Source organism: Erpetoichthys calabaricus, chromosome 2 (assembly GCF_900747795.2).
Source record: "Erpetoichthys calabaricus chromosome 2, fErpCal1.3, whole genome shotgun sequence".
NCBI lineage: Eukaryota > Metazoa > Chordata > Cladistia > Polypteriformes > Polypteridae > Erpetoichthys > Erpetoichthys calabaricus.
Window position 1 is genome coordinate 224177961 of NC_041395.2, and position 13616 is coordinate 224191576.

The 13616-nt window shown below is 39.9% G+C and overlaps 1 protein-coding gene across 3 annotated transcripts in view; it reads left to right on the forward strand.

Annotated features, from left to right (window-relative positions):
• The window catches only part of nolc1 (nucleolar and coiled-body phosphoprotein 1), a 58961-nt gene that overhangs the window by 20954 nt on the left and 24391 nt on the right, over nucleotides 1-13616 (forward strand). For 2 of the 3 annotated variants that reach the window (XM_028795206.2, XM_028795208.2), the window contains exons 4-6: nucleotides 5586-5671; nucleotides 5748-5883; nucleotides 13360-13469. In XM_028795206.2, the coding sequence (XP_028651039.2) occupies nucleotides 5586-5671; nucleotides 5748-5883; nucleotides 13360-13469 (332 nt within the window). The remainder of the gene's footprint in view (nucleotides 1-5585; nucleotides 5672-5747; nucleotides 5884-13359; nucleotides 13470-13616) is intronic. The other variant, XM_051922282.1, reaches the window with a different exon arrangement.

The window sequence follows — 13616 nt, forward strand, 5'->3', positions numbered from 1 at the left end:
GAACCTCTTTTTTGACAATATACTGTAATGGACGGCAGCTCGATGGCCGTGGGAGGCGGAGTTGAGTGTCACGTCATCACGCCTCCCACGTAATCACGTGAAAAGACTGTGAACGCAGTAGGGAGAAATGAAGGAAGAGCCGCAAACAGCGAAGAACAAAAAATTCATTAAACAATTGAGAAGGGAGCGAAACAATAAGAAGCGAGTGAGTGAAGCATACAAGCATCTTCATAAGGGAAACAAAGCACTGTGTAAAACGTAAGTTTAAATTAAGTTTATAGAAACGCTCCCGCTGCGGATTGCAATAACATATTCGCGAGATAAAAGTTTAATGAGAAGACACGAGGTATAAACGAACCACACGCCGTAGCGCAACGTAAGGGGCTTCACCTCTGGTGCTGACGTTCGAAATTCGATTCCCGAGAGGGGATGCAATGAGTGTGTATGCATGAAGAGCACAGAATTAGGGCGAAACACGTGTCGCGTACTCTTTGCATAATTTGAAAGTAAACAATTTCAACCATTCTATGATCTGCTTCTCGCAACTGAAAGACGGCACATGGCGGATGTTAGCCGACTTGCTGACCGCAACGTTAGGGGCTTCAACTCTGGTGCTGACGATAGAGATTCGATTCCCGAGAGGGGATGCAGTGAGTGTGTATGCCTGATGAGCCCAGAATTAGGGAGAAACACGTGTCGCATACTCTTTACATTATTTGAAAGTAAACTATTAAAACCATTCTTTGATCTGCTTCTGGGAACAGAAAGAGGGCACGTGGCGGACATAAGGCGACTTGCTGACCAACCACAAGCGTAACCTGGCAGGTAACCACCCATACAATCAGATTGTGATTCAGAAAACGAATGCCATGAATGTAATTACCCCAATCTACATACAAAGCGAAAGTCTTGCAACATTCAAAGATGATGGTTTGGGATAAGTACACCATGGATCATAAAAGACCTTATGAAGCCTTGAACCGAAAAAAGCAAGATCTCAGAGATCGTAAAAAAAAAATAGGAGGTAATGTCGTTTTACTCGCTGTAGATTTTAGTCAAACATTACCAGTTATTCCACGAGGGAGACCAGCAGATGAACTCAATGCGTGTTTAAAATCCATGCTTCTCCCATGGTCGGTTATATGTCGCGTGTTCTGGTAGGTACACCAAAAAATGTATACATTTAAGCATGTAATGGGAAAACAAAAAATGAGGTATACCCGAAGGCACTGCAGTAGTACTCAATGTAACTTTACTTCTTAAATGTTAATGTTTTACTGTTTAATAATTTATACGCTTCTTATATGTTGTTCAAATTCTTTTATCAAAATACCAGTGACAGCGCAATGCACGATAACATGGAGTGAATACACCATACGCATCCGCCCACGGCCGCCCTGGTGTGCGCAGATAGGAGTTGATTCTACAATAAAATAAAATAAAGATAAAAAGAGTAATACAATCATCACCCATAAAGCGGATAGTAGACGTGACGTACTATATGTGTACCAGATTTCAAGTCAATAGGTGAAACGGTTTGCGAGCTACAGGTGATTTAAAATCCTGGACAGGCAAACGAATAGCCACGGTAGCAAATTATAGAAGATTTTACTGTTTAATAATTTATATTTATATGAAATGTGCTTCTTATATATTCATATTCTCATATGATAATGATGTTAATGTTGTTTATATTGATTTCTATGTTATTGTAAGTGCATGTATGTGTGTATATGTGTGTGTATATATATATATATATATATATATATATGACAGCAACACTCATAACAATGACAACACAATTACATTGACAATCATGTTACGTTATTTTTAAAATGTTTCCTTTACTTTTTCATAACCTCTTTAACACACTACTTCTCCGCTGCGAAACGCGGGTATTTTGCTAGTATATATATATGAGAGAGAGAGAGAGAGAGATCAGAGCTACATGTGTTTTAGAGGATAGCTGCTGATTGCCAGAATTATTTCTCCCCACGCAGGGAACGCTCTCCTGTCCAGAGCTGAACACGGTCAGATACTGTGTCAACATTTGATGTTGGAGCGTACCTACCTTCTGCTTGGCCAAAATTACATTTTTTAATTGATTTTTAAAGTTTGTACTGTTTCACTACTGCTTGTGGGTAGCTGAGTGGGGACCGCTAGTTAACATAAAACAATTGAGGCTATTAAAAACTTGTAATTGTAAAACAACGTTTTTTTTCCTTTATCGATCTTTTGAAAATAAAACTGTAGTGTTCAAATTCTGTTTCTTCCAAGCTGTCTTTAAAAAACTAAAATGTTTCAGAAACTATCATTTTGGTAAAATTAACATGGTTCTATCGTGTACAGACATGAACTGTAACCTTTACATTCATCAGTCATTTTGGCTATTATATTTAAAATACTGATCTCTATTAAGATGATGTTAAGGTAGACCTTGTATGTTGTAAATAATGACACACTAAACTCGCCACTACATCAACTACTCAGGCCATTTACATACAGTAGAAAATTGCAGCAATTGACCAGTAAGTGCTTTGCAGTAAGGATATTGCTTGTTCGCTTCCTGGGTTCTCCCTGTGTGGAGAGAGGTTTGAGTAGTGAGAAAAGCACTATATAAATTTAAAAGAATTATTATTATTAAATGAAAAAAAATTATAAACTACAACTGTCAGGATTGTAAGTAAGGCTGCAACTAATGATTATTTTGGTAGTCGACTAATCGTTCAGTTTTTCGATTAGTCACAATTATTTCATGCTTGACTATTTTGATGCCTGCGACCTGTGGTTGCACATCCTGTTCTGGGCTCCAGTGCATGTCTTACCTCATCTGCTCATGTCTGTCAACCTGTGAATGTCACCCGGATGTCTCTGCATTAACACGATTAAAATTAATAATAATCAAATGAAAATAACCAGTGAAACATATGAATTTGAAAATAATCAGATGGTTTTGTATTAGTGTGAACATCACAATAAAAAAGAAATGCATTAAACAATACAAACTAAAGTGCACACAGTCTTTAAACAAAAAAAAGTGCATTTAACTTAACCAAAAAATACATTGTTAAAACTGAAACGTTTTTCATATTTTTGTAATAAATGACAAAATGTAGACATAAACTATATAATGTGTAAAGCCTGAAGTGCAAAGATCAAATAAACACTTTCACAAAAGGTTCAAGGATGATACAATAGCTTCCGTGGTGCAGCGGTATGAATTGCTGACTTATAATCAAGAGTCCCCTGGTTCGATCCTGACTGCCTTGTATATTTACCGTTTTGAGTACTGAGTTGCTCTTATTGTTAATATTAATATTATACTGTACAATAAACACATACATTTGATTTGCGTCTAACCGCCACTGTATTAAATGTGTAATACTTGTAAAAGTTACCTTTTTTTTTTTTTTTTTTTTTTTCGCTTTTATTCTGCCAGTCACGATACATACTACCCCCAACCCTGCTCCCCCCACCCGGGATCTGACGCTGTTGCTTTTTATATGCAACTGGGAATAACTGTAATTGTGAGTGGTGTTTTGAGACAATCGAACTGGAAATTCTCTGATCTGGATGGATAAAAGCTGACACACATGCTGGCAAATCTGCCTTCCTTGTATCTCATTGTCACTTGATTTTTTTTTTTAATTCAATTTTGAGTGTTCCTGCTTACGCTGAATTAGTATGCGCCTTAAGGCCCGTGATGTCAAAGCCACACTGACAAAAAAAAACAGACATAGGTATATATGATATTTGGAATTATTCATTTTTATGACCTTCTAGCACATTTCGGAAAACATTGTGGCACGGATGCAACATTATTCATATTCATTCACGTACCTTCTTGCGGTTGTAATGAATGACCGTGTACCCCCTCAAACCCCCCCCCCCCAACCCCCCCAGTCTTTCCCAGTCTGCACAGGACTCCAGGACATGCAGAAGAGAGAATGTTCCTCGGCAAGGTGTGCCATGAACGCTCTTCTTTTCTCAGTGGACCGTGTACATGCTTTGCACAGTACATGTGCTTTGATCGCCGCCAGGTCAACTTGTTATAGCACAAGCAACTGGCCACCTGCGTGCTGCTGCTAGCACTGAATAAGCCCATGCCTTCTGGTGTCAGTGCGCAGCACCAGAGGGGGTGGGGAAGGGGAGAGAGACAAATATATGTGACATTTTGAAGAAATCATTGTATGACCTGAATAGAACCAATCAGAAAACATCATCACACTAATACAATATTATTTGAAAACGAACAGATCGGGTGTAAATTTGTTACTTATAAACTAACTATAACTAACAGCGCCAGCATAAATTCTCAAGAGGCAGCATCACATCTCCAGGATGCTTTCGTTTCAGATGCTCATGCATCACGGTGGTGCTGCTGTGAAAAGAAAGCTGCACTTTACATAATCTGTATTCAGCTTTTTTTTTTTTTTTTCGGTGAAGTGCTCCCTCACTTTAGAAAGTTTGTCTCAATTTTTTTTCCCATCTCCTTCCCCCTCCTCTATCTGACTCGCCATTGCAACCACATTTATTTTCCATTACATTCTTCTTCTCCTCAGACATTCTTCTTCGTTGGTAGGACTGTGTGTAGTCTTGACAAACAATAACAAACGATACTGCTCCAAGAAGTTCATGTAGTGCATTGCAGTTACAAAAACCAACGTGGTTCTTTGTGACTGGAGCTTCCATTGAAGGTTCTGTTTATGATGCGTCGATGATTTTTTGTAGTCGATGTCGCCGATTACATCGACTAATCGTTGCAGCCCTAATTGTAAGTAAAAATTAGTAAATGTGACTGAAACACATCCAAACGAGGTTCATAGATGCATGGACTCAAGATCATCTATGGTTATTAATAGTGTAGAAATATACCTTCATTGACAGGTACGTGTTGACTTAAGAATTACACTTAGCCTGCATTAATAGGAATAAGTAGATCATAAACCTCAGTAGGAAAGTGCAGTTTTGTGGTGCTTTGCAGACAAGTGTGAGGAATACAGTTGGAGATGAGATTATACAGCAAAATTTTAAATTGAAGAAATAATTTCTGGATTGATTTTGTTGATCACTTTTGAAGTACACAGAAGCTATGTTGCCTTTGTGCATATTGTATCTCGTCGGGTGTTTAAATTAATTTCTTTGTCAGCCACAGTGTGGTTGAGGGACAGTGCTTTCTTTTGTTTGTGTGTATTTGTTTGTTTATTCATTTAAATAAACCTCGCAGCTTGACATGAACCTTTTATAACTAAAAGTGAGAACTGCCACACCCAGTCAGGTAAAGCTGCCACTGACCTATCCAAATTACGCAGGAAAATCTAACATACTTTTTATTAGTCTATTGTTTATAAACGGCATCAAATATTTCATTTCTACAACTGCATTGAACTCCTCTGTAATTAATAGTGTAAAGCATAAGGGGAGAAGTGATAGCGAAAGATTAGTGTCTGCAAGCAGGGAAAAGAATAAGTAAACCTTGTGTTTGGGGTGGTGACAAGCAAGTATGACTCTTGTATGACTTAATTTTTATCCCGTTTTATTTGATGTGAGGTTTTTTTTTCTCCCTCTTCTTCTTTTTATGACAGTAAAGAAACAGATCCCCAAGAAAACTGAAACTTCTAGCAGCAGTGATGAATCAGACGAAAAAAATGACAAGAAGCCTGCAAAAAAAGTGAGTCTGCTTTGTGTCATTTAGTATGTTTGCTTTGATAAATAGATTTATACATGTTTTGCTTTTTCTGCCATAGAAGACAACCCCTGCAACAGCAACCCCTAAAACACCATTAGCCGCAACTTCAAAGCCAATAGCTCGAAAGAAGGATACTAGTTCAAGCAGTGAAGAGTCTGAAAGCTCAGAAGATGAGAAACCCACAGCTAAAGCAGGTCAGTTAAATTAAGTGCAATATTGGCCTTTTTGAGTTTGGGCTTTGAACAATGGGACTTGTACAAATACTGCTCTCATTGCTAGAACACATTATGTAATTGCTATATATGTACAGCATAATACACACATACCGTGGCATGTAAAAGTATCCAGTCTCCTTGAAAGTCATCAATTTTCTGCATGATCAAAGATTTGTACACAAATCTATCCATTCAGTATTTTAATGTGAACTCCTGTGTTGTAACAATACATTTTCTAAGTCAATATAAAGTTTTCTGTAAACATTTAACTGAAGAAAAGTTCAAAAGTTAGTGTTTGTAAGCTCCAGGTTTACACAAATGACAAATTAATCAGAAACAACACAAAGGTGATAGTCTTTTGACCATAATTAAACATAATTGGGTACTACTTGAGTCCTTTATATCATTCTGGATATAAAAAGTTCCCTTTGTAAGTGCCAGTAGTCATTGTTGGACAATCACTGTAAAAATGGAGACAAAGGAGCATTCTGCCTTATGTGAGAAACAAGTCCTTGAAATGCACAAGGCAGAAAATGGCTACAGAAAAAAAAAAAAAAAGTTTGAATGTCCTGGATCCATCATCAGAAAGTGAAAGGTTCATCACAGCACCCAGACATTAGAACAGGCTGTCCTTCAAAACTAAACATCAGAGCAAGATTTCGCTGGTGAGAGAGGCTACTATAAATCCAACCATCACTCTCAGAAGTCTGCAGTGTGTCTTTGGCTGAAACTGAAGTTGCATGGGTTGATGACTTCAAGATCCTTCCATAAAACAGGCCTCTATGGGATGGTAGCAAGAAAGAAGCCATTCCTTAAAGTCCACATAAAAGCACATACGGCATTTGGTACAAAGCATGAGAAAGACCCAGTTAAGATGTGGGAGAAAGTTTTATGGCCAGATGAGACCAAAAATAGAACTTTATGGCCAGACTTCAATGACTTCTTTTTCTCTTGCCTGGCAGCTCTATCCTTAGCATCCTTCTCCCAATATACAGTGCATCCAGAAAGTATTCACAGCGTATGACTTTTTCCACATTTTGTTATGTTACAGCCTTATTCCAAATTGGATTAAATTCATTTTTTTCCTCAGAATTCTACACACAACACCCCATAATGACAACATGAAAAAGGTTTACTTGAGGTTTTTGCAAATTTATTAACTCTTTTAGGGCTAATTTTTTTTTTTGTTTCTTTTCTCCCAGGGCTGAATATTTTTCCAAAAACTAACATTTTTTAAAAAAGAACACAAAGCAATTGTTTAACATATCAAATCAACAAAAAATATTTACTTTTGACAAATGTTACTGTCTTGCATGTTGTATGAGCCTGCATACTCTATGATTTCACATACATATCACATACATTTTACACAGCAAAGTCTGATCTCGCTCAAAGCAGCCAATTTCAGTCATTGCCACATTGCACTCCTTACAATTTGTGTTGCTTTGGTGCCTATTTTTCAATTGTCTGTTGCTGCACTTTCTAACATATATTGTTAGTGTGTACTGTAGAGAGACAAGTCACCCATTTGCCATCATGCCATGCCACTGCCACCAAGTTTTCTGCCAGCATGAAAACCGTATTGTCACCTCTTTTCATCTTCTGAAACTTTATGAACTTTATGTATGGCATTATGTATGGGATTTGCTTCTGTTTATTACAGAAGTGAATAAAACTTTGCAGCAGCACGTACCTAAGCCACCAGGGGACAAAACACGTTTGGACCAATGCTCCCTGAAGTTATATCACCAATTCTGTCTCATCTCTATTTGTAATGCCACAGCGCGCTTCATCTCGTCTTTCGTTGTGGGTTTCCACTTTGAAAAACGAGAATGCGATGCAAACGCAGCCCGCGATTCAAAAAAAATCTCTGCCTACCTGTTTGTCTCGTCTGACAGTAGCTAAAAAGCAGCATCAGGAGAGAGCAGCCTGAAGTACAGCAGCTGGTGATCTGTTGTGTCCAACAGCAAGCCATGCCGTCTTGTAAACTCCGGTAGCCAGATCAGCTCTCAACGGATCAATGTCTGTGTATTTATCCCATGCGAACCTTGCAGTAAATGCATCGGCTGCGCGAAGGCACGCAACTGGCAGCAGATCCGCTGGCGCGGCATCGGCTGGTGTCTGATCAGCTGATGCCTGCTTCTAACTCTCTTGCTCGATCTCCTGATCACTGCCAATAAAGTCCGATTCTGAAAAATCAAGAGTCTGACTCCGCGATAATGCGCAAATGCGCATAATGCGAGTGTTTTCTTTTCTGCACTTGCTTCGCTGCCTTTTCACATGTCGGTGCCATCTTGTCTGTTTACATTTCGCAACTCACGCACACGCAATGTTTATTTGCCGAGTCAACGAGTCTAGCATTCCTCCAAGCACAGAGGGAATGCCTGTGACGTGACAGTGAGATTTGTCGCCATTAACAGCTGATTGTCGCCCTCTATCCCTGGATGTTGACTTTTGTCGACATCCGCCTTCAACCCCTCCTGTAGACAAAAGTCGACATCCGCCCTAAAAGAGTTAAAAATAAAAAAAAATTATACATAAGTATTCACAGCCTTTGCCATAAAGCTCAAAATTGAGCTCAGGTGCATCCTGTTTCCCCTGATCATCCTTGAGATGTTTCTGCAGCTTAATTAGAGTCCACCTGTGGTAAATTCAGTTGATTGGACATGATTTGGAAAGGCACACACCTGTCTATAAGGTCCCACAGTTGATGGTTCATGTCAGAGCACAAACCAAGCATGAAGTCAAAGGAATTGTCTGTAGACCTCCGAGACAGGATTGTCTCGAGGCACAAATCTGGGGAAGGTTACAGAAACATTTCTGCTGCTTTGAAGGTCCCAATGAGCACAGTGGCCTCCATCCTCCGTAAGTGGAAGAAGTTCGAAACCAGCAGGACTCTTCCTAGAGCTGGCCGGCCATCTAAACTGAGCAATCAGGGGAGAAGGGCCTTAGTCAGGGAGGTGACCAAGAACCCGATGGTTACTCTGTCGGAGGTCCTCTGTGGAGAATGGAGAACCTTCCAGAAGGACAACCATCTCTGCAGCAATCCACCAATCAGGCCTGTATGGTAGAGTGGCCAGACGGAAGCCACTCCTTAGTAAAAGGCACATGGCAGCCCGCCTGGAGTTTGCCAAAAGGCACCTGAAGGACACTCAGACCATGAGAAAGAAAATTCTCCGGTCTGATGAGACAAAGATTGAACTCTTTGGTGTGAATGCCAGGCGTTGCGTTTGGAGGAAACCAGGCACCGCTAATCACCAGGCCAATACCATCCCTACAGTGAAGCATGGTGGTGGCAGCATCATGCTGTGGGGATGTTTTTCAGTGGCAGGGACCGGGAGACTAGTCAGGATAAAGGGAAAGATGACTGCAGCAATGTACAGAGACATCCTGGATGAAAACCTGCTCCAGAGCGCTCTTGACCTCAGACTGGGGCGACGGTTCATCTTTCAGCAGGACAACGACCCGAAGCACACAGCCAAGATATCAAAGGAGTGGCTTCAGGACAACTCTGTGAATGCCCTCGAGTGGCCCAGCCAGAGCCCAGACTTGAATCCGATTGAACATCTCTGGAAAGATCTTAAAATGGCTGTGCACCGACGCTTCCCATCCAACCTGATGGAGCTTGAGAGGTGCTGCAAAGAGGAATGGGCGGAACTGGCCAAGGATAGGTGTGCCAAACTTGTGGCATCATATTCAAAAAGACTTGAGGCTGTAATTGCTGCCAAAGGTGCATCGACAAAATATTGAGCAAAGGCTGTGAAAACTTACGTACATGTGATTTCTCAGTTTTTTTATTTTTAATAAATTTGCAAAAACCTCAAACTTTTTTCACGTTGTCATTACGGGGTGTTGTGTGTAGAATTCTGAGGAAAAAAATGAATTTAATCCATTTTGGAATAAGGCTGTAACATAACATAAAATGTGGAAAAAGTGATGCGCTGTGAATACTTTCCGGATGCACTGTACTCAGCATCTCTCCTCTGCACATGTCCAAACCAACACAATCTCACCTCTCTGACTTTGTCTCCCAACCGTCCAACCTGAGCTGACCCTCTAATGTACTCATTTCTAATTTTGTTCATCCTCGTCACACCCAATGTAAATCTTAGCATCTTTAACTCTGCTACCTCCAGCTCTGTCTCCTGCTTTCTGGTCAGTGCCTGCCACTGTCTCCAACCCATATAACATAGCTGGTCTCACTACTGTCCTGTAGATCTTCCCTTTCATTCTTGCTGATATCCATCTGTCACAAATTACTCCTGAGACTTCTCAACCTATTCCACCCTGCCTACACTCTTTTTCACCTCTCTTCAACAATCCCCATTACTCTGTACTGTTGATCCCAAGTATTTAAACTCATTCACCTTCACCAACTCTACTCCCTACATCCTCATCATTCCACTGACCTCCCTCTCATTTACACACATGTATTCTGTCTTGTTCCTACTTACCTTCATTCCTCTCCTCTCTAGAGCATATCTCCACCTCTCCAGGGTCTCCTCATCCTGCTCCCTACAATCACTACAGATCAGTGTCATCAGCAAACATCATAGTCCACGGGGACTCCTGTCTAATCTCGTCTGTCAACCTGTCCCTCACCATTGCAAATAAGAAAGGGCTCAGAGCCGATCCCTGATGTAATCCCACCTCCACCTTCAGTGCATCCGTCACTCCTACCGCAGACCTCACCACAGTCACACTTCCCTTGTACATATCCTGTACAACTCTTGCATGCTTCTCTGCCACTCCCAACTTCCTCATACAATACCATAGCTCCTCTCGGGGCACCCTGTCATGCTTTCTCCAGGTCCACAAAGACACAATGCAACTCCTGGCCTACTCTAAACTTCTCCATCAACACCCTCAGAGCAAACATTGCATCTGTGGTGCTCTTTCTTGGCATGAAACCATACTGCTGCTCACTAATCAACACCTTCTTTCTTAACCTAGCTTCCACTACTCTTTCCCATAACTTCATGCTGTGGCTCATCAATTTTATCCCCTTGTAGTTACTACAGTCCTGCACATCCCCCTTATTCTTAAATATCGGCATCAGTACACTTCTTCTCCACTCCTCAGGCATCCTCTCACTTTCCAAGATTCCATTAAACAATCTGGTTTAAAAACTCCACTGCCATCTCTCCTAAACATCTCCATGCTTCCACAGGTATGTCATCTGGATCAACGGCTTTTCCATTCTTCATCCTCTTCATAGCTGTCCTTACTTCCTCCTTGCTAATCCGTTGCACTTCCTGATTCACTATCTCCACGTCATCCAACCTCTTCTCTCTCTCGTTCTCTTCATTCATAAGCCTCTCAAAGTACTCTTTCCATCTGCTCAACGCACTCTCCTCGCTTGTGAGTATGTTTCCATCTTTATCCTTTATTACCCTAACCTGCTGCACATCTTTCCCAGCTCGGTCCCTCTGTCTACCCAATTGGTACAGGTCCTTTTCTCCCTCTTTAGTGGCCAACCTCGCATACAACTCATCATACGTCTTTTCTTTAGTCTTCGCCACCTCTCTCTTCTCCTTATCTCCTTGTACTCTTGTCTACTTTCTACATATCTCTGACTATCCCACTTTGCCATTTGAATCCATCTCCAATCCACCTGGCCTTACTCCCCTTCCATTTAGTCTCTTGCACGCACAATATATCAACCTTCCTTCTCTCCATAATATCTGCTAACTCTCTCCCCTTACTAGTCATATTGCGAGCATTCAAAATTTCTACCCTCAGTTCCACTCTTTACCTTCAGCCAACAGTAGCCAAATTTCCGCCAGCACCCTGTTGACTAACAGTACTGGAAATTTGTATTGTCTGTATATTGATTTGGCAAAATTTTACACTGGATGCCCTTCCTGATGTAGCCCTCCCCATTTATCTGGGCTTGGGGCCGGCACAAAGAAGCACACTGGTTTGTGCATCCCCTGTGGCTGGGTTAATGTTAACAATTGAATAGCAAAAAAAAAAAAAAACTATTTTAAAATTATTTTTTTTTTTTTTTTTTTTTTTTTTCTAAAGCTAGCTTATAATAAGAACATCTCCGGAAAATTTGCTCTTTGGTTTTTGAATTGTTGCTGAGCTATCACTACGTATAGGTGGCATCACACGGTTTCATATCATTAATGGACCTCTTTCATAGCAACTATTTTGACATGAACCAGTATTGTAAGCACGGGTGTAAGTAATATTATGGTTCCAATTGTGCTTCACTGAAATTGAACAGGAGCTTCAATAAACGGACGTATAAAGTTTCCAGACCCCCCCAGAATGTATGCATATAGATTTATTTTTTCTTTTTTAATGTTAATGAAGGCGTTTACTAACTCATGCAAATTCTGTAGCACTGAATAGTTGCACATGCATAAGAGTACAACCATGCAGCTTTTATTATCCAATTAAAGTGTGTGGTTTGGTTTTTTTTTTTTTTTTGGAAAATTAAAGCTTTGGTGTATTAAAGTGCTTAACCAAAAATTATTATAACAATCTCAGTAGTTTATTATACCACATAAGAAAATATAACATTTTTCACTTTGTTGACTAAAAAGCAAAACAAAGAAAAAACAAAATATTCCAGTGACTTTTGACAGCCACCAAGAACCCAAACTAGGAACTAGCCAAAACCAAATAGTTGCTATGCAGAATGGGCATTTTTAAAAATTTTGTTATTTTGCTGCTTAGTATGACCTTCCTTTGATATCCCTATCCACAATTTAAGGAAATTTTAACTGCACAATATTCCCCATGAGTATTAATTATTCCAAGATTTATTTGGCTTTTTTTTATTTTAGGATGCCACCTGACTCTTGGAAGGGGAATTTTATTTTTTGTTCAGAGTGAATTTCTGACATGAAAATGCATAGTTTATTATATGCAGTAAATACAGTATATTGTTGTGAAGAATAACATTCTGAAAACATTGACCATTTGTTTCCCAGTGATTTAATAAAATTCACCTTTTTTCGTAGTTTTCTATGAATAACCTACTGGGCTGTTCTATAGCACTGTATGTTGTTTTTCTTCCCCTTCTGTCCAAGCACTTAACAATTTTTTGCTCATGGCTTGCCAGTTGAAGCTAAAGCTCATACAAATCCTTTTGTGAACTTCTTTAGCAGATTTCTCTCTAACATTTCAAATTAGCAAGGTATATATTTACTCGACAAATTGTTACTATTGCAACACTCTATTGCAAAGTAAAGCATAAGATACTACAAACCAGACTGTCTAGTTTAAGTTGTCAAGGACAGCCTGCTTTGGAAAGATTAACACATTGCTGATGGGACACAACTATCACATTATGTTTCACAGTTCATTTACTTGCGTATATGTGAATTGCTCATTTGCTTAACAAAGGAGTTAACGTAATATGGTATCTTTGTGCAGTAGCTATTTTCTAGTTTTGATATATTCATTTTTTTTTTTTTTTTATTTTGGGGGGAAAATGCATAGTTGCACAAAAGGCAGCTGCATCTTTGGCCAAATCAACCCCAACCCAGGCAAAAGAAACCAGCAGTGACTCCAGTGATTCCAGTGACACTGAGGACGAGCAGCCAACAAAGGTCAGAACTCCTGTAGCTCTTGTATAACTTTATTACCCACCTCCGCAAAGGAATCTTGAGTAGAGATGGATATGTAGTGTGTTGCAGCTACTGTAATGAACCATTCTTATTGAAAGGCAACAGTAGAGGAGATAGTAGTGCATGACA